The sequence below is a fragment of the Lates calcarifer genome, linkage group LG17 (assembly GCF_001640805.2).
Source record: "Lates calcarifer isolate ASB-BC8 linkage group LG17, TLL_Latcal_v3, whole genome shotgun sequence".
Classification (NCBI taxonomy): Eukaryota; Metazoa; Chordata; class Actinopteri; family Centropomidae; genus Lates; species Lates calcarifer.
Window position 1 is genome coordinate 788,943 of NC_066849.1, and position 24,395 is coordinate 813,337.

The 24,395-nt window shown below is 39.5% G+C and overlaps 1 protein-coding gene across 16 annotated transcripts in view; it reads right to left on the reverse strand.

Moving 5' to 3' along the window:
• The window catches only part of ptprfa (protein tyrosine phosphatase receptor type Fa), a 344,522-nt gene that overhangs the window by 40,398 nt on the left and 279,729 nt on the right, over positions 1-24,395 (reverse strand). For 9 of the 16 annotated variants that reach the window (XM_051077194.1, XM_051077198.1, XM_018696340.2 and 6 more), the window contains 6 exons: positions 21,152-21,269; positions 19,213-19,794; positions 17,220-17,329; positions 15,044-15,300; positions 13,517-13,598; positions 7,130-7,342 (listed from right to left, as the gene is read on the reverse strand). In XM_051077194.1, coding sequence (XP_050933151.1) covers positions 7,130-7,342; positions 13,517-13,598; positions 15,044-15,300; positions 17,220-17,329; positions 19,213-19,794; positions 21,152-21,269 — 1,362 coding nt within the window. The remainder of the gene's footprint in view (positions 1-7,129; positions 7,343-13,516; positions 13,599-15,043; positions 15,301-17,219; positions 17,330-19,212; positions 19,795-21,151; positions 21,270-24,395) is intronic. The other 7 variants (XM_051077207.1, XM_051077206.1, XM_018696330.2 and 4 more) reach the window with 1 other exon arrangement.

Consider the following 24,395-nt stretch of genomic DNA (forward strand, 5'->3'; position numbering starts at 1 on the left):
TCCATCTTCTCATTTGACATAGCCTGTTGTATTTATTTTTCCTTACTTTTGCACGGAGACCTCATGATTTATAATTACCTAAAGATTGTTTGATTGTTTTTCACTAAAAAGGATGTTCACTAAAAAAAAGTGTGTCCTATCTGTGATGCAGTAAAAATGTGTGTTTCTTACAAGAATGTAATGTAAAGTGACTTTAGTGTGTTTTGGAGCCATCAGGAGGTTGATAGAATAGATACAAGGGCTGTGTCTGAAAACACTCACCACTTAATATAAAGTAGACTATATAGTGAGTTCACCATTTTGTAGTGCTGTAAATGTAAAGTGAGAATTACTATAACCTATATAGGGGACACATTGTATTCCACAGTGCATTGTGAAAGAGTAGTGTAAAACTGATGGTCGCTAATCAAGCAATATATACCATCATGCATTGCACTCATGCTGAAAGAGAGAAAAATAATCTAGTACATTTTAATTGTTTGACAGCAATCATGTAATTAATGGTGCTGCGAAAATGACCCAGTTTGTGTTTTAGTGTTTTAACATTTTAACATTTAGTCTTCTACGTAGAACCCCCCAGAGAGTGAATGAGTGACTGATATTGGACACAGCCGATATCTTTAGCTTTACAGTGATAAGACATTTTTCCATCATGGAAATGTATGCAGATTTAATTGAAAGATTTGTTCCCCCTTTAATGTGATTATTTCAGACCAATCAGAGATGATGATCATAGCTATGTAAATCATTTGTGTTTACCCTGAAATACGAGGGGGCTTCAAAAAGTTTGTGGAAAAAGGACAGTTGGAAAAAACGGTTTAAGTTATGATGTTTATTTTTGCGTATGATTTTTAGCTATGTACTTTTTCCACAAACTTTTTGAAGCCCCCTCGTAAAGTTGGAGATTACAGAGATACAAAAACTGAAGTTTTAAAATAATTCCAACAATATTTGAATATATGCTACTGGCCTTGACTAGTATGCTGACTTTGGCATATAAACCAAGACATAAGCACTTTAGGAAGACAAGCATTGTCCTAAAGATCTTTGGTGTGGGAGCCTTCTTTTTTTTTCTCCTGGTGCATAGGGGTGCTGAACATAATATAATTAGAAGACATGAAAAATGTTATTGCATCATTATCTTTCTACAAAAACACAATTTCACTTTTTGTTCATTAAAAATCCTTCCAGCCTGATTACTTAGCTGCGATTTTGTGAGTAGTTGGATATTGGCAACATAATAAACATTAAAGAGGAGTTTCACAGATCAGTTTGGTATAATTCACTTTAAGTAACTGTGCTGCTTGTCACTTCATGTTCTGTGAGACAAGTGCAGCAAGTTGGACTGTGTTAGTGAATGAGACTATAAATATTCCTGTGAGCCTGATGGGGATCTGGCTCAACAAGACGACAGCAGCTCCAGCTCTGGCTGCAGCTACTCTGGGTGAAAGCTGTAAACACGAATTAAAGAATGCTGCTTGTTACAACAATGTCACCCCAGACCAGCTTTGCTTCCTTATTGATTCATTCATTTCAAGACATTTTTTCACCCCAACATTAATTGTCAGACTGTAATATCGGGGCTGACAGACACAAGTAAATTATACACAAACTTTGTGGCTGTAGAGAGATTTGTTGAACATTTGTCATGTTGTGGAAAGCTAAAATGAAACAAATGCATTTTGATATGACACAATCTGAGACTCTTCCAAACATACTACACCATAATCTAATGCATTCCAGATGGGTTTCAGTTTTATAATCCTTCTGAATAAGCAAACCAAGTGCTTTAATATGACTGTATCTTCCATACTTTGTCTTGAAAAGCCATTTACTTTATGTTATTAATGTATTCTAGCTGTAGTTGTAATTTAAAGGTACAGAAGCCTTTTGACTTTTGACTTTTCTCATAGACATCCAGATGCCAAGATGTGATGGGAATATGTTCAGGGTAAAAGAACCTCCTCTGGAGAAAGAGGAATTTCTTCACCAGGTCAAAGTGAAATCTGAAGGATCTACTTAGGATAATGATGATAAATTAAGCTTGTGCTGTTCATTAGGGTGAGTCCCTCCCTGGTCTAATACACACTGCCATGCAGCCTCCTAACTTGTAACTAATTGGAACATTTCTTTAAGAGGACTGTGCATACCTGCCTGTGTTTAGAAGAAACCTTTAAATCTTAACAGCTAAAATGTTTGGAGCTTGATAAAATTCCAGCTCATCTGTCTCTTCTCTCTTTTTTTCTATGTATCACTTTTTGGCACTTTGCAAAGTACTGCCTATGGCTCAGAAAACTTTTCCTCTGAAAAATGACAGTTTTCATGGCTTTTAACAGCTGCAGAAACATATTCTAAGGGATATTTAGATAATCTCAAGGGAGAAGTTTGGAAGTGATCAATCTCAGCGGCACTACCCAACGGATAGTAATCCTTCAGGGGTGAAAAATGTGCTGCAGCTACATTCACAAGCTGGAGAGAGGAGGTCGGTTGTGCAAAGAAATCACTTTAATAGCAGTAAGAAGAAACATTTTGCTTTTGTTTCTATTGTCTATAATCTCCTCCCAGAAAAGAGCAAGTGACTGTTAAATAAGCAGAAATGAGAAGCTTTTGTTTCCCAGAATTCTGAAGATTTCCACTCAGCTGGCACCTTCTGCTCACACTTTGCCTCTTTGCAACAAATGGATGCTATCCAGTATACTCAGTATGCTTCCCATAATCCCCAGTCCTCCCTGCACTACTGCCATCCCCCTCTCCTCCTCTCTGTGTTTTCTCCTCAAAGTTCAGCATCTCTCCTCTTCCTATATCCGTGCCACTCTCTCCCTAATGATTGCAGCATTTCTCGCTTTCACAAGTAGACCCCCCCGCCCCCTGAGAACCAATCCTCCAACTGATCTTATCCTCACATTAAGCTCCCTCTCTTTTCTCTCTCCACCTCTCACTCTTCTGCTCTCTTCTCTGTCACTCCCACAGGCCTTTACATTCATAGGGAACTATTGCCCCTCCTTCCTCTGCTGTAAGTGATCACACTGTTTATATGGCCTTTTCCTTTTATCCAATTTCACACGTCCCAGCTTGTTTACCAGCAGTGGGGGCCACAGAAAGCTGCAGTGCCCTTTTGCCTCAGTCTCCACCCCCCACCCCCTTCTTTCTTTTCCTTCTTCCTTCCTACTCTCTCGCCTCTACCCTGCCAGAAGCTTTGCAGCAGCAATAAAGGCAAGGCTTACTTCCCCTGTTTTCAATGAATGTGATGAGGTTTCTATTTTTGTACAGGCTTGAATCACATTCAGCTGATGCCATTCACTGAATCTGGGCTCTGATGTGCTGTTCTTAACACAACAAAACATGTATTTTGCTAGTAACAAAAGTTATCCTGAGGAGGGGCAGAACAAACAAAGGGACCATGGAGTAATCCAACATAACTGCTTTATTATATGTTGATGAGATCAGATATTATATGATCTCTGAATATTAGTTTAATTGAATTAACTAGCACTGATTCATACTAACCTGGCTGCACATGTGAAAGGGAACAGAGCTACAATTCAGAAGCTACACTGGGAACTAAAAGTCAGTTTTGCGAATTCATATTTGTGTTTTCACTAAATCTAAAGAATTGTAAAGGTTAGGGTTAGGACAGGGCAGGTGGCTTAAATTAAGATGGTGGCAGGGGGCACATGACCTCATCAGGAAATCTGAGCACAGGATAAAATAATAAGCAATAATAATAATGGCTTTGAACCTCAATTTGAACCCATTGCCACCCTACAAGACTGTCTCAACATTACCTAACAAAAGAGGTGTGATATACGTATATACAATGTCACCAGAAACATTTGGAGTTATTCAGTTTTTCATAAATATCAGTGAACGTAAAGCCTTTAAGCACCCAGGGACTGCCTGCTAGCTCCATTACAAGTGAAAAAATAAACCCTCCAACAACTCAAAAGGTGTCTTCTTTACATGTTCTATCTTCTCTATTTAATATGAACCATTGTGGTTTTAAAAGCTATTCTGAGCTATAGTGAGTGATAAAAGTCAGGCACCATCTTCTCAGTGGGGTTGCCAGGTTGCACACTTTCTTAAATTTGAAACAAAGATCAGCTGACTCTAGGAGGACTCTAGAATATATTCAGCCTAACAGCGGCCTAACTCCGGCTATGCAATGATAAACAACCTGCTGGACTCAGCTGAGTATACTTTTTCAAGGACAAACACTGGTCTCAATTTAGGTCAGATCCAACAGTTCAACTGGAGTCCATATCCCCCAAAATCAAGAAAAATTTGTTTGAGGGACCAGAGCTGGCCCAAAACCAGAACACAGTGCAGTGTGCCAACAGTCAGCTGCAGTTACAGTTAGTTTGGACTTTCAAGAAAGGAAAGACACAGCATCACAAAATCCCCATTACAATCATATTTCATCTCTTTCAATCTTAATATGGAATGAACTGGTCAGGAAATGTTTTTGTGTGTTTATTGTGCACATCTTATATTTATCTCCTTGCACTTTGCCTTAAACTAATAGATTTAGTACTTAAGACTCACTGCAAGGTCTTCAACTGCACTGAAGCTTTGGTGTAACTAATGCAAAAAGGTCTGACTCAGTTTTCCCTCAGGAAATTAAAGTTCTTGAAGGAGGTTTTTTTTTTTTTCAGATTTTCTACTAAAGTTTTGTGGACAGTGCATTGGTTTATGCTTCTGCTGTTGATGACATTAATTGGAGTGCTGTGTTTATTAAATAAGGAGCTTACGAATGACTAATGATATTTTACTCTTTTCCATGATAATATTTACAATATCATTTTGAAAAAGTTTTTTATTGGGTTATGATTTGGTCTATCTTATTGGTCTTTTTGCATTGCATCACACAGTACAAGCCTTTCAGCAACTGATCCATTATATCTATTGTTCCAGGCTAAACCTCTCTTCTCTTGGAGTATGAGTTCATTTGTGTATTAATGTCAGTATTATAGCCACAGTATGTCTTTTCTGTTGTGGCCTGTCTGATTAATGTGTTTTTTTTTGTTTGTTTTTTTGTTAATTGTGCATGGACAGGTAATCAAGTAATGCACTACAACAACAAACACTGACAGCTTCATTCATCACTCTGTCAACACAGTTTAGGTGGTAACCTCTGAAGTTCTGTAAACATATACTTAGATAGTAGTCCATCCTATTCTGGACTAGAATCCCTCCCACATTTAAATGACAATGGCATCAGGGCAAATGACTGATCTAGGAAACTTGAAATTAGAGAGGCAGTCTGAAGATGCTGTGCTCTGGAAGCAGGATGCCTGTAAGTGACAGCAGGGATCACGGCTTCAGTGCCTGAGAGATATACCTGCAGAGGCATGCATGCCTCGAGGATGTGATTTGCATCAGTGCAACGTGCCTGGCATGTGTTCACTGCTGCCTGAGGGGCTGCACTTTTGTTCCACAGATAGAAAAGACCAGGGGAGGAAAAACAGTGCCATTCATGACAAACTGCTCTCGGTCACACTGTAGCTGCAAGTACTAGAATGTGATCTGCAGGGTAGAAATGAAGTTTTTATAAAGTTTTATGAGAACCGTTAATCTGATGATTTTAAAAGGCCACAAATACAGACTAAACTGCAATGGATCTGCATATTAAAAACCAATTCACACTGCCTCAGCCATACCCTTGTCCTCTGATGTAGTTTTATGATTTATTAAAGGGCAAAAGGTGTCAAGCACAGTCTTTGTCTTGGTGAACTTTTCCTGACACTGCACTTCTGCATATGAAGCAGACTATAACAGCTTCATCCAGTCTCAGATGTAACTTTGCTTCTCTCTCACATGGTAACATATTTATGGGTATAGAAATGCAGAGTCATTGTGACATAAATAATTGGGTCAGGATGGTCAGAGCCCCTCTGGGAAACCATTTGCACAACAGCTCAAAACAAAACAACAACCAACAACAAAAACACCTTCATATAAAATGCAGTCCACTACAACAATACAAACTATGGCCTTACAACAGAGCTGAACAACACTAAGATGCACAAGTTTCACAATCTATTAAACAAATGTCCCTGTAACTGAGTCCACTCCCTGCATGTGAATAAACAAGTATTGTTGCAGAGATTTGCTGACGCTGTACAAATTTAAACCTGGACTGGTCGTTCCTGACTAAGTTTTGAATCAGAATTTCCACCAAATCAAGTGTTGTTGCAGTATGAGGGCAGTAATGACACTTCACAACATTACTCATCCACCAAATGATCTGTCTGTTGGCCGGGGGGATGATTTCTGTTCTATGGATTCAGTTCAGAAATTTTGATCAGCTGTCTGCAGTTTGAACACTTATGGCTGCTGTCAACAATGGGTTATACACTGTTATGATATCATTGTAATATTATTGGAGTAGTATTTTACATGTTGTGGCTGACTGAGTTCCTCGACTGAGAAATAAGACATAAAACTGAACCTCATTGCAAAAAAAGAGACCAGACTGTTCACATCTCTCTCTGCCATCTGCAGCTTCACGTTGTTCTTTCTTTCCTCTTGCTTTCCATTTAATGTCGAATTGCACAAAGTGGTGTTTCTGTTCTCTTTTTGACATTATTTTTGAGGATGCTGTGATCATATATAAATAAAACCTTCAATGGACCACACTGAACGGGGGCTCTGTGTTTATAGTGAGCATGAGCACCTTGTTGTGACTACTTGAGCTTTAGAGCACGAGCAGGGTTGTTCTGGTTTATTCTACATGATTTTTATTGTACATCTGGTTTCCTTGAAAGCAATAAATATGATGTATGAGCTTTTATACTTGTCTGTTCATCAAGACATGATGTAGTAGAGCACAGACCTCTGCAGGTCTGATAGTGTAAGCGATGAATAAATACACAGTGAATAGTGACAGAACTATAAACTATCTAGGCTCTGATGATTACCCTGTAATTGCAGAGTTAGTGGCCAAAAATGCACCATTCTCTGCTTAAGGTGCTGTAAGTACTATACATGTCCATGCGTCATTAGTGGGCAAGGAGTGCTGTCTTTTGAAAACAGGCAATGGACGTATTAAGACCAAGCTTCCACTGAAACTTTTAAGTGTATTAAAGGTGTGACATGCTCATATCCTTGTAAATACATAGAGGTCACTCACAGACTCGTGGTCCGTCAGGTCCGCCAGGACAAAGCAGCGATAATGCTGCTGGCCAGGGAGGGGTTTGTTGTAGTAGCCATTGTATTTCTTCTCATCACCCAGAGTGAAGATCTCAGGCAGAGCGTCCAGCTTGGCTGCAATGTAGGGCTGCAGGAAGTCTTGGCTTTGTCTCCTCTTTCTCTGCAGACTGCTGTCAGCACCGGCCTCAAGGAGCTGCCAGAGGGACGACACAACAGGAGGCTTTCATGGAGTGAAATGACAATGTATAATGATGACTGATCTCCGTAGAAGAGATTTTTTGTTGTGCTTCTCCACACACACGTCAGCGGACAGTGAACTGTTCTTCCCACATTATTTCTATTCTTTGTTTTCCTATTCATTATTTTTTCTTCCTATGCCTACACCAAACTTTCTTTTAATACAAGGTTTGGCAACTAATGCTGCTTTGTTCTGAACAAAGGAAAATGTGTTCTTTGTAATAGTGAAAAAATGAATAAAAATTTTAAATACACTTTTTCATTTTTCATTTTCCTTTCCGTGGACGAGATGAGAATAGTGATATCAATCTCATGCCTGAGCATTAAGTGTGAGGTTGAAGTCAGGAAACAAGCTCAGCAAGACATTGTCCCAGCATAAAATTCCCCCTAAAACCAAAAGATGTCATTTTTACATTTCTGGTGTTACACAGATTATTCTAGCACTGACTGCGCATGAATTAGTGAGCTTTAGAGGTGCTGATAGGTGTATCTCTGAACTTTGGGCAGTACCACACCAGCTGCCTCCCCCTGCTTCCAGTCTTTATGTTGAGCTAGGGAAACATATTCTGACTCCAGCATTTAAAGCCACAATATGCAAGCTCTACAAATCAAGCAAGAGACTAAAAAATGAACCACTCAGCTCCTCACATCTCTCCATCTGCCTGCTCCGATACACACTGCCCAGACCTTCACCTACATCCTCATCCTGTTCACTGTCTCAGTTAATGCAGGAAAGCTTGCTAACATGTGAGTCAGCCATAGCAACATCTTCAGCAGCTAACACTAGCTTAAAGCCTCAGGGCAAGGGGAGTAGAGTAGACCAGAAGCAAATTCACACACTGACTTACAGCCATCGGCATTGCCAGACCCCTTTACTGGGCCACGTGCCCCAGTATAAATGCCATGATTAATGGCATTAATCATTAAATTCACGATTCAGATAATTATGGCATACTGACGGGAAAAGAACCGGTGTATTTCAACTCAAACGTGTAGCAAGAGCACTTCTGTAGATGTGTGTGTGGTTTTATTATTTGGATGTAGGAGTATGCTTTTTTCTGCCATAGAACATGTTGAGAATGTTCCATGTATGTTAAAATAAATATGTTCATACAGTCATACTGGAATAGCCTAGCAACACCCCTGCTGACAGCTGTGGGCTCCCTCAATAAGTCAAGGGAGGAAGCTCACAAAGCTTTTAGACTTGGGCTTTTAGGCTAACGTAAGACTGACTGTTGACACTACTTCCTGGTTTGCATCGGACTCTAAACATGGGTCATACTGTCCTAGTCCTAGGAAAACTGCACTTTGGAGGATAGCTGAGAGACGTTATGATTCAACATGACTGGATTTGTTCGTGTTCCTGCTGCAACCTTCAGAGTGAGAACAGAGGGTCTGTCTCACTCTGAGGCTTCAATACAGAAGGTCAGCTGTTTCTATTCTTTCCATGTATGCCTACCTTTGTGTGTGTGTGTGTGTGTGTATTAGGCATCCCTCTCTGCCATCTGCTTCCTATGTCCACTTCATATCATTTCAGTGTCAGACTTACCTGTCACTCATTAATGTTCAAGGTGACATTGAAGGAAAACTCTTACTGTATTCACACATAGACCACACTATGCAATATACCATTTTATAAAATAAAAATAACTCAGTTTGTTACTAAAAGCAGAAATTCTTAATAGTGTGGAAAAGAGGAACAAAAACAAAACAGATTTCATGAATTACACTGGTGCAGGAGTATAGTAGTATGTAATAGTTGTAAAGCACAGGAAAGAATTGGTAAACTGGAGTAAAATGTAAATGTATGGCTGAATCAAGCCACTTAGTGTTGGCAAAAGTTAGTTTTGTGTCTACCGGTAAATCCTGGCAAACATTACTGGAGTTGTTGTATTCTGAGTTGGTTGTTGGTTGCACTATGTGTCCCTGTGGCTTTTTGCGTGTATGTGTGCTGAATGGAGTCATCAGCTGCACACCTGGGCCTGGTGAGCTCTGCTCTATAAAATCTCCTTCACTCTGCAGTCTCTCTCTCTGTGGGGAAGCTCCTCAACTGAACAGATGACAGCTGTGGTTTCTTTTTAGTATTTTGTTCTTTAGTTGTATCCAGTTCATTTGCTTTTTTTTTCTTTGAGCTAGGCTGTGACACAACACACAACAGAGAAATGCAAACTGCTAAGAAGACTTAAAATTGTGAGTCAATCCTATTGACCCATTAATAACTCTTTTATATACACAAGCACATCTCCCTAATGCTGGGCTGACACTATAACGTCAGTTTAAAGGCATCACAAATGAAGTTAGGTTTGCATGATTCCTTCTGTTTACTTAATTCAGAGAACCACATGATGTAAAAATGTTGAAAATGCTCTACCCTAGTCTCTCTTCTGAGGTTATTTGAATTATACTTGTCTGGTTAAATCTTTTTGTAATCAGAAGACAATGTACTCTAACTTGCCATGTTCCATACCATGTTTGTTTTACACAGGGTTAATTTAAATCAGACTTCTCAAGCTCCATCAGAGTCGAATGGGAGGCATCTGTGAACTGCCATCTTCAGGTCTCTCCACAGATGTTCTCTGGGGTTTAAGTCTGGGCTTTGGCTCAAAGACAGTCTCCAGTGTTTCAGGTCATTGCCATACTGAAAGGTGAGCTGTCGCTCCAGTCTCAGGTCACATCTTCGGGGACCTCTCTGTATTTGCATTCATCCTTCCCTTGACTCTGATCAGTCCCTGTTTATAGGCCTTCAGTAGGACTGAGTGCAATAGTAATATGCTGCGTGTTGTCTACCATCAAAATCTTCCTCCAGATCTAGCAAATGACTGCATTAATTTATTTTAGCTTCTTGTCTCCAGTTTCATCAACAGTTTCTGCTTGTAACAGACAATGATAAGTATTTTTAAAATAAATTTTTAAAATAAATATTATATATAATATTAATATTATATTATTTTTCTGAATGAATTTCACTGCTCTGCAATGGAGAGCACATGAAGCTGCAATGAATCAACAGTTGCTTCATTCCTGCTGCCAGACTGCTCATTACCCTCTCTTCACTGTGCTGAGCTTGTGTTCCTGTAGGATGACAAGATCAGAGCCTAGACACCAAATATCAATTTTGCACATATTCTATAGCCACACAGTAATGTATTCCATGTGAGGTGTCTGTAATAACACCAGTTTGAATCCATGAGTTGTTAATACTAGCTTGAAGTTCGTCATCAACTCCAACCAGACGCAGCTCCTGCACTCACCTGTTTACTTTATTAAACCAACATGAAAACTCATCAGAGGAAGGTGATAAACTGCTTCTGGACTGACATGAGGAATGGAGTGGATACACCCTGGTAAGGAGAACTGTTCCTTCCTCTTGTTCATATGCAGAGCTCCAAAACTATCAAGTCCACAGCAACCAAATCTGGCACACAGAGAAAGCCCATTCCACTACTAATAAGTAACCAAACTGATATCTTTATAGTCACTGGACATATTTGAAATTCACCAGCTGCAGCTTTAGCCCTTTGCTGGTGTGTTTCTCTAACAACAATGACAATGCCTACCTACCAAGTCACAACACTTAACCAAAATGAAATAGATATAATTAATCAGAGGAGACTTACTCCATGAAACAAAGGAGGGACAGAGGGATGTAGATGATAACATACCTAATCCCAGCTTTTGAGGCCATTATCTGCTTTACTGTTTTGAGTTTTGCATATATGAATTCACATCATGAATCATTTCCTTGTTATTTCCATGAAGAAACAGGGCTAAATTACTGACAAACTGTATGCTCATAACATTTACAGTGGCATGGCTCCAGCTGCATAACCTTACCAGTCTGTCTTTGGTGCTATTCTTGGGAATACAATCCACCACAGTAGCTCATTAGAAGCTGCTTATGTAAATGAAACCTGTTCACTTGAAACACTAAACTATGGCTGATGGATTTTTACTGAAAGTGGGTAATTATATTCAATTACAGGAAACGTGACAGGAGCCCTTCATTAGACCTGCTGCCAGCACAAACTGAAACTTGATGATTTTTGTGGCACTTTGAATTCCTTCATGGTTGTTGTACATTTCACTAACATGACTCAGCACTTAACCTTCCAACCCTGTGGAGATAAGACAAACATCATCCAAAAATGTGATTGAGACAAACTGAATAGGAGAGCATGTGTAAGTGGGATAATAGTTGTTTGACAAGAGTCAAATCCAGGTCAACCAGTGAGTAAACTTTGCCCTGCCCTCAATTCCTCTCTGTCAACAAGAGCACCCACCCAATCCCCTCACCATTAACAATATTCTTTGGCTCAACATTAAGTCTGTCCTTAATGCACAGGTGCACAGGTGTGTCTAGCTCTCATAACAGAAACATAAAAGAAAAGGACACTGACAGAAAAAAGCTGAAAAATGCCCTATATCCCAATGTTAAGGAAAGTCATTTTAAAAAATTGGTGCAAAGTGGTTCAGTACGTTTTGCACCATCCTGTTGATGAACAAACGAAATTGCTTAATTATTTTTCACTGCTAAGAGACAATCATAGCTACTTTACCAGAGGTTGCTCCACAAATATCTTTTTGATTAAGTATTTCCTGCAGTGAAGCCGTAGGAATAATCAGAATAAACCTATTTATGCTATCAATTAATACGTAAGACATAATCTAGAGCAAAGTTGTGCTGTTATCAATAAAGAATATACAATGTAGGCTTCACCCAGTTTACAATATAGGAGCTTGTCAAGCAAAATACAATTCTTGTCCATTTATAGTTTGGGGCAACACACTCTTTAAATAAAACAGTATTCAATTAGAAAGGTAGTGAGGACATTACACTGAAAGTGGGAGTGAGAAATCCAATGTCTATTATTTAATAAATGTTTGAATGCATATAGGGGCCTTTACCTTTACAAACACAGGGTTAAGGATCAAATAAGATTTATATGTTAAAATTACTCTTTCAACAGTAATGTTTGATTGAGTGAAAACATGTTTGGCTGTTGGAGGTGTGTACTCCAGGTGTGGGTCCAATTAAAGGTAATGTCTAGAGGAGCAAACTTTCTGCTGTTTCTGTTTCATGTTTCTGATTAAGAAAAAAGACACAATTTAGTATCTGCTTCTCTACCTACTCTTCTCTCAGTAGCCGTCCCCACCCAAAGTTAAACTCTTTGAATCAGAATGCTACAATGGCAGTGTTTTCTGATGATATCAGGGCTACAGATCATCATGCCATTCAGTTGACAGCTCTGTATGTCTGCAATATACTTATCTTGCCAACACTAGTTGTCACTTGACATGGATATTTATGTTCCTAAAAAGCATGATTTACTATTGTTTTAGTGAGTCCACAACATTTTCTTAAAGGCCTACATCATATCAAAGTTTCCCCTTTATCATCACTTTTATACATTTACCCATAGATGAATCCTACAGCTTGACAATACCCTGATTTTTGGTCTACTGTCAGCATTTGGCCAACTGCTCTACTTGTCTTACCTGGCAAATAATAAACAGACACACAGACCTGCAGCTCTTTATACATTCATGACACAGACAGGAGAGCAGAGGAGAGAGATGGAGACAGCGATGTAACCTGGTCACTATGGAATATACATAGCCTGCATGCTGTTGGCTGGGGGCTACACGCATATATTACTGAAAGGTTGCAGCCCAGAAACACAGGGAAATAAGATGATAATAAGAAAATACAGACAGAAAGGAGGGTGTCTGCAGATACATACACCACCACACATTTCTGGTGGTCTCATACATTTTTGTATGCGTCAATAAAAACAGAAAATCCTGCACCACAATTAATTTAAATTGATGGCACCTAAATGCAAAAAGAAGAACTTGACAAAGTGAGGACACGAAAAGAAAAAGTTCCAAATATGTACAGTTTGTATAAATGGTTCCTGCATGAGGTATCAGTGTGTTTGGTGAGAAACAGTGAATGTAAGCATAGCATAACCACAACCACCTCATGCCAACCGTAATCCTAACCCCTGCCTCAACCAAAAACCAAAGTCTTGACCTGCAAATGTAATGATTTATGTTTTGGGAGCAGTTGTGACTGTGTGGACAGATGTTTTCCTTTTTACATGACTAATACAAGTGTACATTTACTCACCTCATGTATGTCCATGTCTTCAGGGTTCTCCCATCTGCTCAGAGAAGCCGGGGTGACAGGGACAACCACTATGTAGTACCACCTGTATCAAACACAGAAACACAACTGCGTCACACATCCTTATGTCATGTGTATATATATATACACACACACACACACACACACACACACACACACAAAACAAAAGGTTTGGTACATGCTGTTTCATTTTATTCCATCTATTGCTAATGTTTGGATGGAGTGTCCTGAAGGACTTTTACTAATATTTGTTCTAAACTTCTCCTCTCTCAAACATCCATCGGGATACGTTTGGTCCTTGAACTGACTATGTTCGGGTCTGGAACAGGCATTCATATAGAGATTGTATTAGTTTTTTCTCTCCAGCAGTGAAGTAACTGAAATCTTCAGAGAAACAAACACTTGAAACGTAATTAAGTCCAAGTCATTTGCAGTGCCTGTCTTAGTGACCGAGCTGGGTAATAATAACCTTCTACTGAATTGCAGCCTTTGCATTGGGATTCTCTTGGCTTATTAATTGTAGTTTTAAAGCTCAACTCTTAAAGAAATTGCTTTCTGGTATCAGGAGAGAGCTGGGGAGTTGCAGTGGGGTTATTGCTAATATGTCTATGTGGTTATGGGTTGTAATCATTCCATTTTTGGGACTGAATGTTTTGTTCATTCTTAAAACTACTCTGACCTAAAAGAACTCTGTTGCAATGGATAATTGGCTGGTTATGACCAGCCTAGAACAGGACAAGAAGTAAATAAACCAGACTTATAATGGCTGCTGAAATACTTGGCCTTACAGGCAAGCTTTTGTCTGAGCTATTGATTGAACACATGAAAACATTGACTGTGTGCATCTTTGTGTGTCTTGACTTGATTTATCCTCACAGGGCTGCTGAGTGGCAAGCCTTTTCAAGGTCTTCAAAGTGTGCTTACGCTGTGTGTATGCTGTGTGTAACAGTACACTACAGTACAGTACACTCTCTGAGGTTACCTCTGTCATTTGTATTAAGTTGGGTGGTTTAAAAAGTACTTTCTTGCTACCCTGTATGAGACATCACAAGTAAAAGTCTTCTTTTCACAATGTGGCTTGGTTAAAAGTAGAGTATATCAACAAAACATACTATATAGTATAAGAAGTAAACACACTCATTATGTAAAGTGAGCCTTTTTTTCAGAGGGTAACATATTTGTTATTATTGATGCATTATGTGTTAGGTGCATTTTAATGTTGCAAAAAGTTGGAAAAAAGAGTTCTCAAATGTTTTGGGGCCAGGGACTCTTCACAGGGGAGAGAGTTGAGCCTTATTTTCTTTACCTGTGTTTGTTTAGGCTTTGGTAAATTGGCACCATTAAAATGATGTTGAATTAGTGATTAGTAATTCCTGTTTGCAGTGTAACCACTGATATGCAGACAACTATAATTGGACTGAACTGATATTTGCAGAGGTAATGAAGAAATAATCAATCATCCATATTTTTTCAGCACAGTTTCTCCTCAGAAATGAGGATCACACGGACCTGACACTGGCTCCAGCAGGGACCCTCGGCAGACTGATGGTGACTCTGCCACCCTCCTCTACATCATGTTGGTATTGAACAGGTCTCATCTTCAGCAAGTCTGGAGCTGTTCGGATGGAAACCTGCTGCTGGAGGCCACCAGCACTGTTCCCCCGACTCATCAGCACAAAGGAATATTCAGTATCTGGCTGCAGCTGTGTGATCAGTTTCCTCTTCAGGTTGCCTTGAACCTCCAAACTCTGTTGGTTGTACAGGATCTGAAGCCAGGATGAAGTTTCTTATTAACACTGATAAAGTTTGATAGAATACATTATGTTTTCCACACTGGTTATCTATGGTATGAATAAAAAGAAAAAATTAAAATAATTTCTACCAAAAAAAAGTGTTCCCTTTGTCTAAATTACTCCAACAATAATAAAAGGAAGAAGGAATAAAGTTAGATTACTTTACACATATTTATGAACATGAAACATGTATTAAACAAGTTGAATATCATCAGTGTAAAGAGGTAAATTAGTGATTTTACCCCTCTCTTCCCTGCAGAATAGCCTACCCTCTGACCTTAGGAATAGTTCAACACTGGGGGAAATACATTTATTCTTATTGAGAGTTAGATGAGAATACTGATACCAGTGCAGGTAGGGCCTGGCTCTATGTAAAGTGAAGTACATCTACTAACACCTGCCAAAAGATCTGATCTTGCAGCACAATGCCCACCTGTAGTGACTCCAGTATTATTAAACTGTTTCTGGTTCTGTTTAGACTCTCACAGCTCTGGTTTGATACATAAAAAGTTCATAGTGACTTAAGATACTAAGGGCCCTATCTTACAACTGGCACCAAGTGATGCCAAATGTGACACAAGGCATTTTCAGATCCATCGCACACATTGTTTTAATAGCAAACACACTTATGACCAGAAGCAAAACATTGCCATGTACTGAGGACACATTCACAGACTTTAGAAGGTGTGATGCTGAACCTGAGGTAACCTGCAGCACCGGTGAGGAGAGATCAGCTGGTCATTACAAAAGTAATCCACCAAGGTGCAAGCACACCTGGCTTTGAAAGGAAATGGGAGATGGCACTCTGATTAATATATTGCACCTTAATCTCAAAAGATACCTATGATTAATTCAAGATCTAACTAGCAAAAAAGGGTTTGAACACACCCTAAATGCACTAGCTCTGATGTGCTTTTGTTGCCTAAACCACAGACAGGATTCTTGATGTGAACCCTGGTCTCTGGTACACTTTGTATGTCTGCCATCCACCCAAAACATTTGCTGTTGCAGTTTAATTGTATATAAATGTCATTTCTAGGAGACAGGGTTGCCTAAAAAGCTTTAGGTGTTGGTTGGTGTATTTGTTCACTTTGTACAGAGCCAGACTAGCTGTTCCCTCCTGCTTCCAATCTTTATAATTACGGCTCCAGCTCCATACTTAATGCATACAACACAAGACTGACATCAGTCTCAACCTTTGAGAGACATTGATGTGAGGTGATTAAGTGCATTCCCATGCTGATTTCTTTGGCTGTAGAACAGCCTTCATATTAAAGTCTGATTTTATCAATATGCTCATTAATATTTCTTTATGTGACATTGTTATGTGTAGCTCCAATTTACTTGAAACAAATTTTGTGACCTTGCTGCTTCCTGTGTTCTCTGCTTTTGATTATACTTAGCTTATCATCAGAGCTACATAGTGCCTCTGGCTGAGTGACAACACAGACAGACCCCTTAACAAATGGTCAGTCATAAAGTACAGTTAAAGGCAGAATTTAATATGGTGCAAATTGATTTTCATGATGATTAATGGAGCAGCTGTTCTGTCAAAGATGCCAACACAGCAAAAAGCTCCACAAAGTGAGTGTTTTGTTTGGTGATTGTTTATCTTAAAATACATAGCTGAAATGTAAAAATGTGTTTTTTTTCTTATTATAGTCATTTGTTATTCTGTGTTAATAGTACCATTTCCTGTCTGCACATATAGTTTGTACACCACAATTTATTTTAAACCTAACATGAACCTACCCATGAAATGGTTGAGTGAACTCTGACAACCTGATTATGGATTATTTGTTTAAAGAAATTCCAGTTATTAAATACAGGGTCTGTAATGTCTGTTTCAGTGTTGCAGCTGCTGTTTGGGTGAACCTGTGGACTGATCTTACCTTGAGAGGCACTTGAGATTTGTAGGTTTCTGGCACTTCCCAGGTCAGCAGGACAGAGGTTTTCGTCACAGCCTTCACACCAAAGTTCTTGGTGAACACTGGGGGAAGATCTGGATGATTATTAGGTGGTTACTTTAATTGTGGATATGACTGAGATGATTCAAAGTTGATGAGTTGGTGCACAAAACCTAGAAAATAATAGTTTATACCATGCACTAACATTCATCAAACTAAGAGCACAGTAACATCTGTTGATGTGTTCCCTTTTTAATTTTATTTATTTATTTTTTCTTTTTTTGATGATTTCCTTGTTGTAATGTATCAAATAATGAGTACTGACTGAAAATGAAAATCTGGGTTTACGCTCTTTTACCAATCCATCGCTGTGAAAGAAAAGAGAGTTTCTAATGAAACTACAAAACCCATATGAGCTGACATTAGTAGAACCATAACACACAGAGTGGCTCATAATGTTTGAATGGCATATTGTCAGAGACTGCAACAAGCTGACTTCTCTTTTGCTAAATCAGTGTAAAGTCTGCTGTTCTAACCTATGGCAGACACAACCACAGTCCTGTTTGGGACTGTTTCATTTAATGTGTGGGTGACAGTCTGAGGTGTCTTCCATTATAAAGCTTAGGGAAGCAATTGTGCAAAACTCTCCGACAAAAGCAGGTACATTAAACTGACATACATTTGGCAGCAAAAGTGCCATAAACAGTTGTGTAACAAATGAGCTAGAGAGAGAAGTAGGATATCTGGCTCCTGTCTCAGCTCTGCACAGCTAATAACTGATACACTGTGAATGCCTGAGCTGATTGGTCTTATAAAGAAACAGAAATGGTCTGGCACTGACAGCCCCTGTCTGAGTGGAATAGGTGTGGAGGGAGGGGGTTTCTGGAGCTATCTGAGCATCAAACATGTAGTTTGGACAGAGTATAAATCCTACTTAACTTCCCCACCCATAAAGCTGCATCCCTCAACTGCTTCCATATTGGTCTGCCTCTCCCTTGGTGGATGAGACAGTCTAAGTTCAAAATATTGAATTGAAATACTTTTGCAGACATAGATGCTGGTAAGATGATAGGTAAAAAATCATGTTTAGATGTTGAAGGTTTCCACTGGAAAGACAAAGGGCTCTATTTTCCTGCCAGCAGAAAGCCAGACAGTTTTTATTCTGTTTTCCTTGATTTGTTTTTTCTCTGCATCTGTGTCTGTGTCTCTTATCTTAACTCTTACCGCAGAAGCAGGACGGTGTCTGTGGTTCAGTTGGCAAAACCAGAGCCACAAAACACCTTGTCCTGTTTCTATTCGCTACACATTTTTTGATGTTCTGTTTGATGAGTGAGTTCCCCACAGAAACTAGAATGAAAATCTGTTCTGTGCTGTTGATTAAACACCTGTAGTCATTGAGAGTAGGTGAACAGCAGTCAGGATCTAACAGTAATTCATGTTTTGTGAGTTATAATGCTATCATGTGGCATTATACAAACTGTACTTTATCTGGAAGAATCAAAATATTTTATCTGTCATGTCAAGACGATTATTATAGTGAGTTGCATTCACATCACAGGAGGTTAGAATATGCCCTCTGAGCAGCATCACTTCTTCAGGGCAGTCTGGACACCACAGCGAGTTGCTATCAGAAAGTGAGGAGACGGGCCTGCTGGGCAGGGGCTAGTTGGTTGGCATGCTAAGTTCTTTTCAAAGAAAAGAAGTGACAGGACTATAGGTAAAACATCACCATTGTGCCTGGTTTATGCCAACATCTGTGGTCACCAAAACTGCAAAAACACCCATGAGCATTTGGCAAGGAGATTTTGTTTGTGTTGAGGTTGCATTTGTGTTTGTTCCATATCTCAGGATATTAAGTCCTATATACAATATATATAAATCCTAAATGCAGAAATCATGGAGATATGTACAGGGTGCTAAGGTCAAAGAACTCAATCAAAGAACAATGCAGCTTTGATAAACAGGCTGTGGTTCTCACCTGGCATGGAGGTGGACATGGTCCTGCTCTGGATGCTGGGGCTGATGGGGCCTCCCCCCTTACTGGTGAAAGCCTGGACTCTGATGTCGTAGGTTGTGTCAGGTTGCAAACCTTGGACAGTCATCTGTGTTTCTGTGGTACTGTTGGTGTTGTTGTGCTGGCTATTGATATCTCGATACACCACTATGTACTTCACAATCTTCCCATTCCTCTCAGCCAGAGGAGGGGGGTCCCAGGCCAGCTGGGTGGAGGTGGCGGTCAGGCCTACCACACTCAGATTCTGGGGGTAGCTGCTGGGAATGTCCTCAGGGGTGCTGATCTCCTTCACATATTCCTCCCCATTGCCTGCTCGATTTTTGGCACACAGTTTGAAGATGTAAGTGGCTCCTTTGTAGAGGCCTGTGACTGTGAAATGGTCATCTGTCTTTCTGAAGTCTTTGATGGTATAAGCTTCCTCCTCTGCTCTCTTGAACTGCAGCTGGTATCCCACATGCTCCCCCACCATCTCCTTAGGGGGCTGCCACTGGATCAGAGCAGTGTTCCCTATGGTAGTGCTGATCATCATAGTGGGCTTCCCAGGCACTAGAATACAAGACATATTCTCCAAAATCTGCAATCAGTCTTGTTAACTCCTACGTCACAAAATTCACGGAGCACTAAAAAAATGCATTTTTTTTTTCCATCGGTGGTACTGTCCTAGTTACGGAGAATTGTTGCTAAAATATCTCATAAATACAAGGTAATGATAGGTGGCCACCTGCATTGTATCAGGAAAGTAACTGTTGCAGTAATATCATTAAAAAATAGGCCAGGCAGGGCAACAAGCATGAGCAGTCAGATGATCATACAGGTTGTAAACAAGCTAAAAGTTTGCCAAGACAGATTAACTATCACATTCTCTGGAGGTGAAACTGGAGGTGAAAATACCCATGTCACAAGAAACGTCTGCATGAGCAACTGAGTGGTAAGTGGCCTGTTACCTGCAGAGGATGTTTAGAGGAGACTCTTTGAGGTAGAAGTTTAACATTCACCATGATTCCTCCTAACCATGCTCACAACATAACCTATGGAAGCACAGGCGGGAACAACAAAAATAGACATCTACATCCCCTGGGCTTAAATCTCTCCAGATATCAATGAAACTCAATTCTTCAAGCCTTACCCATTATTTGACTTTCAAAGTAGGACCTTAATCTTAAAACAGGTTCAGTATGCTGTTGAAATCTGCTACAATCAGTAAAATGCCTTATGCCTTTTCTAATACTAAATCAAATCTGCTTTTCAAAAATTGTGGGCTACTGTTATTTGGGGCATATTTTTATATTTGTATTCTTTTTCATATTATATTTATCTTTATGTATATTTTTTTAGATGATTTATTCATTGCTGTTAAAGGGAACCATATGCAATGAAATTTTGTTCAATTGTGCACTGTCCGGTGTAGTTGTGAATAACAATAAAGACGTTTTGAGAGTTTGAGAGTTGAGATAGATCCAAACTCTGTTTACTGTGTAATTAATCAAGACATCTTCCCTCTTTGACCCTACATGAAGAGTCGATACAGAATTGGGATGATCTACATATGTATCAATACTGCCACACCACTCATTTGTCCAGACGTATGAGAGAAATAGAAAAAAGTTGAGGCCATTAATTTAAGTAAAGGCATTTTGCAATTAATCTGTTTGAGCAGGTCCCTTTTTTTCCTTGTTTTTGGAGGGCTGTCCAGCCCCTTGACATTATATGTAACCACTGCACAACCTGACATATTAGACTGATGGAGTTAATACCAAATAAACAGGCATAATAAATTACTGTCGTTTGCAGACAGAATGTGTTACTCCTTCACAGCTGACCAGCTGTATGTGTGACTGTTGGTGCAAAATGTTAAGACTCCACTGTACACATGCACACACATAAATCCACAGACAACACATACCTGCTCCTGTGGTGGTGACAACCTTGGCCTTGCTGCGAGCTCCATCGCCTTTGGTGGTATATGCAGCCACAGTCAAAGAGTAGGTAGTCTCTGGAAGCAGACCTGTTATAATGGCCTCCTGCATGGCACAGAGATGCAGAGGAGGAGAAAATGAGAAGAGAGAAAAAAAATAAATGGAGACATAGTGAGAGATGGAGACAGAGAGAAAAGGGAAACAGCATTCAGCTTGAGACAACATCCTCAGCTGGATTGGTGTGTTGTCAGCCGGTAACTGTGCCAGGCACTCAGGCACAGCAGACAAGACAAGTAAATGCCTGATGAAGGTCATGGATTCATGTTCTTGACTGTATGATTAGATGGTGTACAAGCTCAGTGGAACCATGAAGAGAAAAATAACATACTACCTTGATCACATATCAGCTCCTATAAGTAGGTATGGCATAGATGGGTTTATAGATGCTCCTGACCCCTTACCCACTAATCAGTGACATTTGTGATTAGGAAACACATGACCAGACATGTTGGAAACTAACTGACAATTTATCCAGACAATGGTGGTAAGCACATCTAAATGATGGAAATATAGTAATATAAGTTGTAGCAAGGAGTGGATCTATAAATTGTGATGGATTCTTACTTAACAGGCAGTAATTTAACTGTTCCTTTATTACCTCTTCCAAATAAGTCTGACTAACCTGGAGGCATGTTTACAACCGATCACATCATCTAATTCCTTGTGTTGTCCTAGATGTCAGTAATACATCTAATTTGGTAAGTACAATGTTATTTCAGTCAGGCAACTCAGCTGAAACAGAATTTTAAAATTAGAATATGTACGGAGTTGATTCAAATTGGCTGCTAGACTCTAACCTCATCACTCCATCACTGCATGGATAGACTGAGCTCAGTTCAGCAGGAAATGGTGAGAGATGATAATAATTTCACGCAAAGGTGGTGTCCTATGGGGGGTGGATGGGTGTCAGCATTAGGAACATATTTTATATTTCTCATCAACATATTATAAACAGAAACACATGTACCTTTTAACAACATCCTTGAACATACATTTGAAAGCACACAAAGGCAAACACACAGCAGTAGACACATATCAAACTTCATATTCCCACAAACATCAGAGAGCACATGTTCATACATGTCGTTCCACTGTTCAAAAAGCTGTGTCAACAAAGCAACATGTATGATCTGTCAGCTGCTAGAAGTCTATTAAAAAGCTTGGAAAAGACCCTTTTCACTAAGATAGTGTTACACCACTCAGGCTGCGACGGTATTGGTGTAGAGAAAACGTTCACTTTTATTCTTCTCCTGCAGGACTAATGGCAACATATAGCAAACTGTCGAAACTCGGTCGGGCACACACACACACACACTCTCTCTGGGCGCTCACTCACAACTCCAAGAAGAGAAAAAAGAAAACTTATCCTCCTTCTTCTAGGCTGGCAGCAATTCACCACAGATTGTTTTTCTCTGCCCCCTACTGGCGGGTGTAATTACACTCACTCTGACAGCAACTAAAAATGCCTGTATATTCTTAAGTGACATCTTAAATGAATAAAACTAATAACACTCAGGTGCTACAATCCTCCCCTGCAAAATAAATGTTGTCCTCAACATTGACACTAAGTTGCAGTACAATTTTAACTATGGGATATAATATCAATACTTAACTTATAACAATAAAGGTAATATTCTAGGTTTAACATAACATAGTGACAACAGTTTTCCTTTGAAAGTTACAAATAAGTAAATGGTTTAAGTGCATTTCAATAGGTTTTACTATAAAAGTGCATTGCTATTATATACCATGTGATCACATCACACTCTACTCTTAACCAGCACCACAGTGTTTGAATTCAGGAATAATCTAACTCTAAGCAATTGTAACAATAGCACAGTACTACGTTAATGCTCTGAAACAAAAACATTTCTGTCACTTCACTATACACTCCATGGAGACTTCTGACTTGTATAGATACGCATGTACCAAAAATATTCCATTTACATTATTTCTGTGCCTTACTTAATCCCAAACTATCTAGAGTATGACTAGAACTTCCCAAATACCTTACTCAGATTTAAGTAACATCTGGAAAACAATTTACAAAGCATATTTTTGCTTGATTAACCAAGTAAATGTAAACAACAATCACATCACAGTAGTTAACTCCACATCACATTCAGTTCTCAAATTCACATTTGGTTTTTTTTTCTTTGTTTGCTTTTCCCCCACACTTTGTTTATCTCATTAACTCTTATTGTCCCTTTACATTCATAATGGACAATGACCACTCAGTTCACAAACAGTCCATGTCACTGTGTCCATTCTTCACAGAATAATCTGTAACAGTCCATATTGTACCTCAGTTTTTCAGTAGAATCCGGCAGGGACAAGAGTTGGACAAACCAGATGTGTTCCAAACATCTGTGAAGGTAGCCAAGGCTGAGGTTCTGTTTCAGGAGGTTCTGTTTCAGGAGTAATGGGAGGTGCAACATTTTGCTCTTCAGGCTGGTGGTGATGGTGCCTCAGTCTACAAGCCCAATAGCATTCCTCTACATCAGAGCTCTCTGAATCCTCCAATGTTTTACTTGATTTATTCTCCTTTAGTCTTTCTTTCTTTTGTTGAGCTGGTTCTTGAAGTGGCAACGCGTTACATGGCATCAACATGTTGCGATGGAGGATTCTGCCCCTCCCTGTGCCACGTTCAGGTTTCACCTCATAGACTGGGCTGTCTTTCCCCTTTTGTGAAACCACAATGTGTATTTGGTCCTCCCAGTATGAGCGCAATTTTCCTGGTCCCCCGCGCTCTGACATGTTCTGAACAAGGACCCTGTCACCTGGGAAAGTACTGAACTTTGTCTCTTTTGGTCATAATACATTTTTCCTCTTGCTGTAGTCTTTTTGATGGTTTTGGACACAATGTCATATGCTTCTTTCATCTGCTGCTGCCATTTTTGAGCATATTCCTGGTGTGAATTACATCCTTCCTCCTCATTTATTCCAAAGATCAGATCAATTGGCAAACGGGGATTTCTACCAAAAAGCAAATAGAAAGGAGAATATCCTGTTGCCTCACTGGTTGTGCAGTTGTAAGCATGTACAACTTTACTCACATAGTCACTCCAGTTTCCCTTTTTCTCCTCATCCAAAGTCCGCAGCATTGATAACAAGGTGCGATTAAATCTTTCAGCTGGGTTCCCTTGTGGATGATAAGGAGTCGTCTTCGAG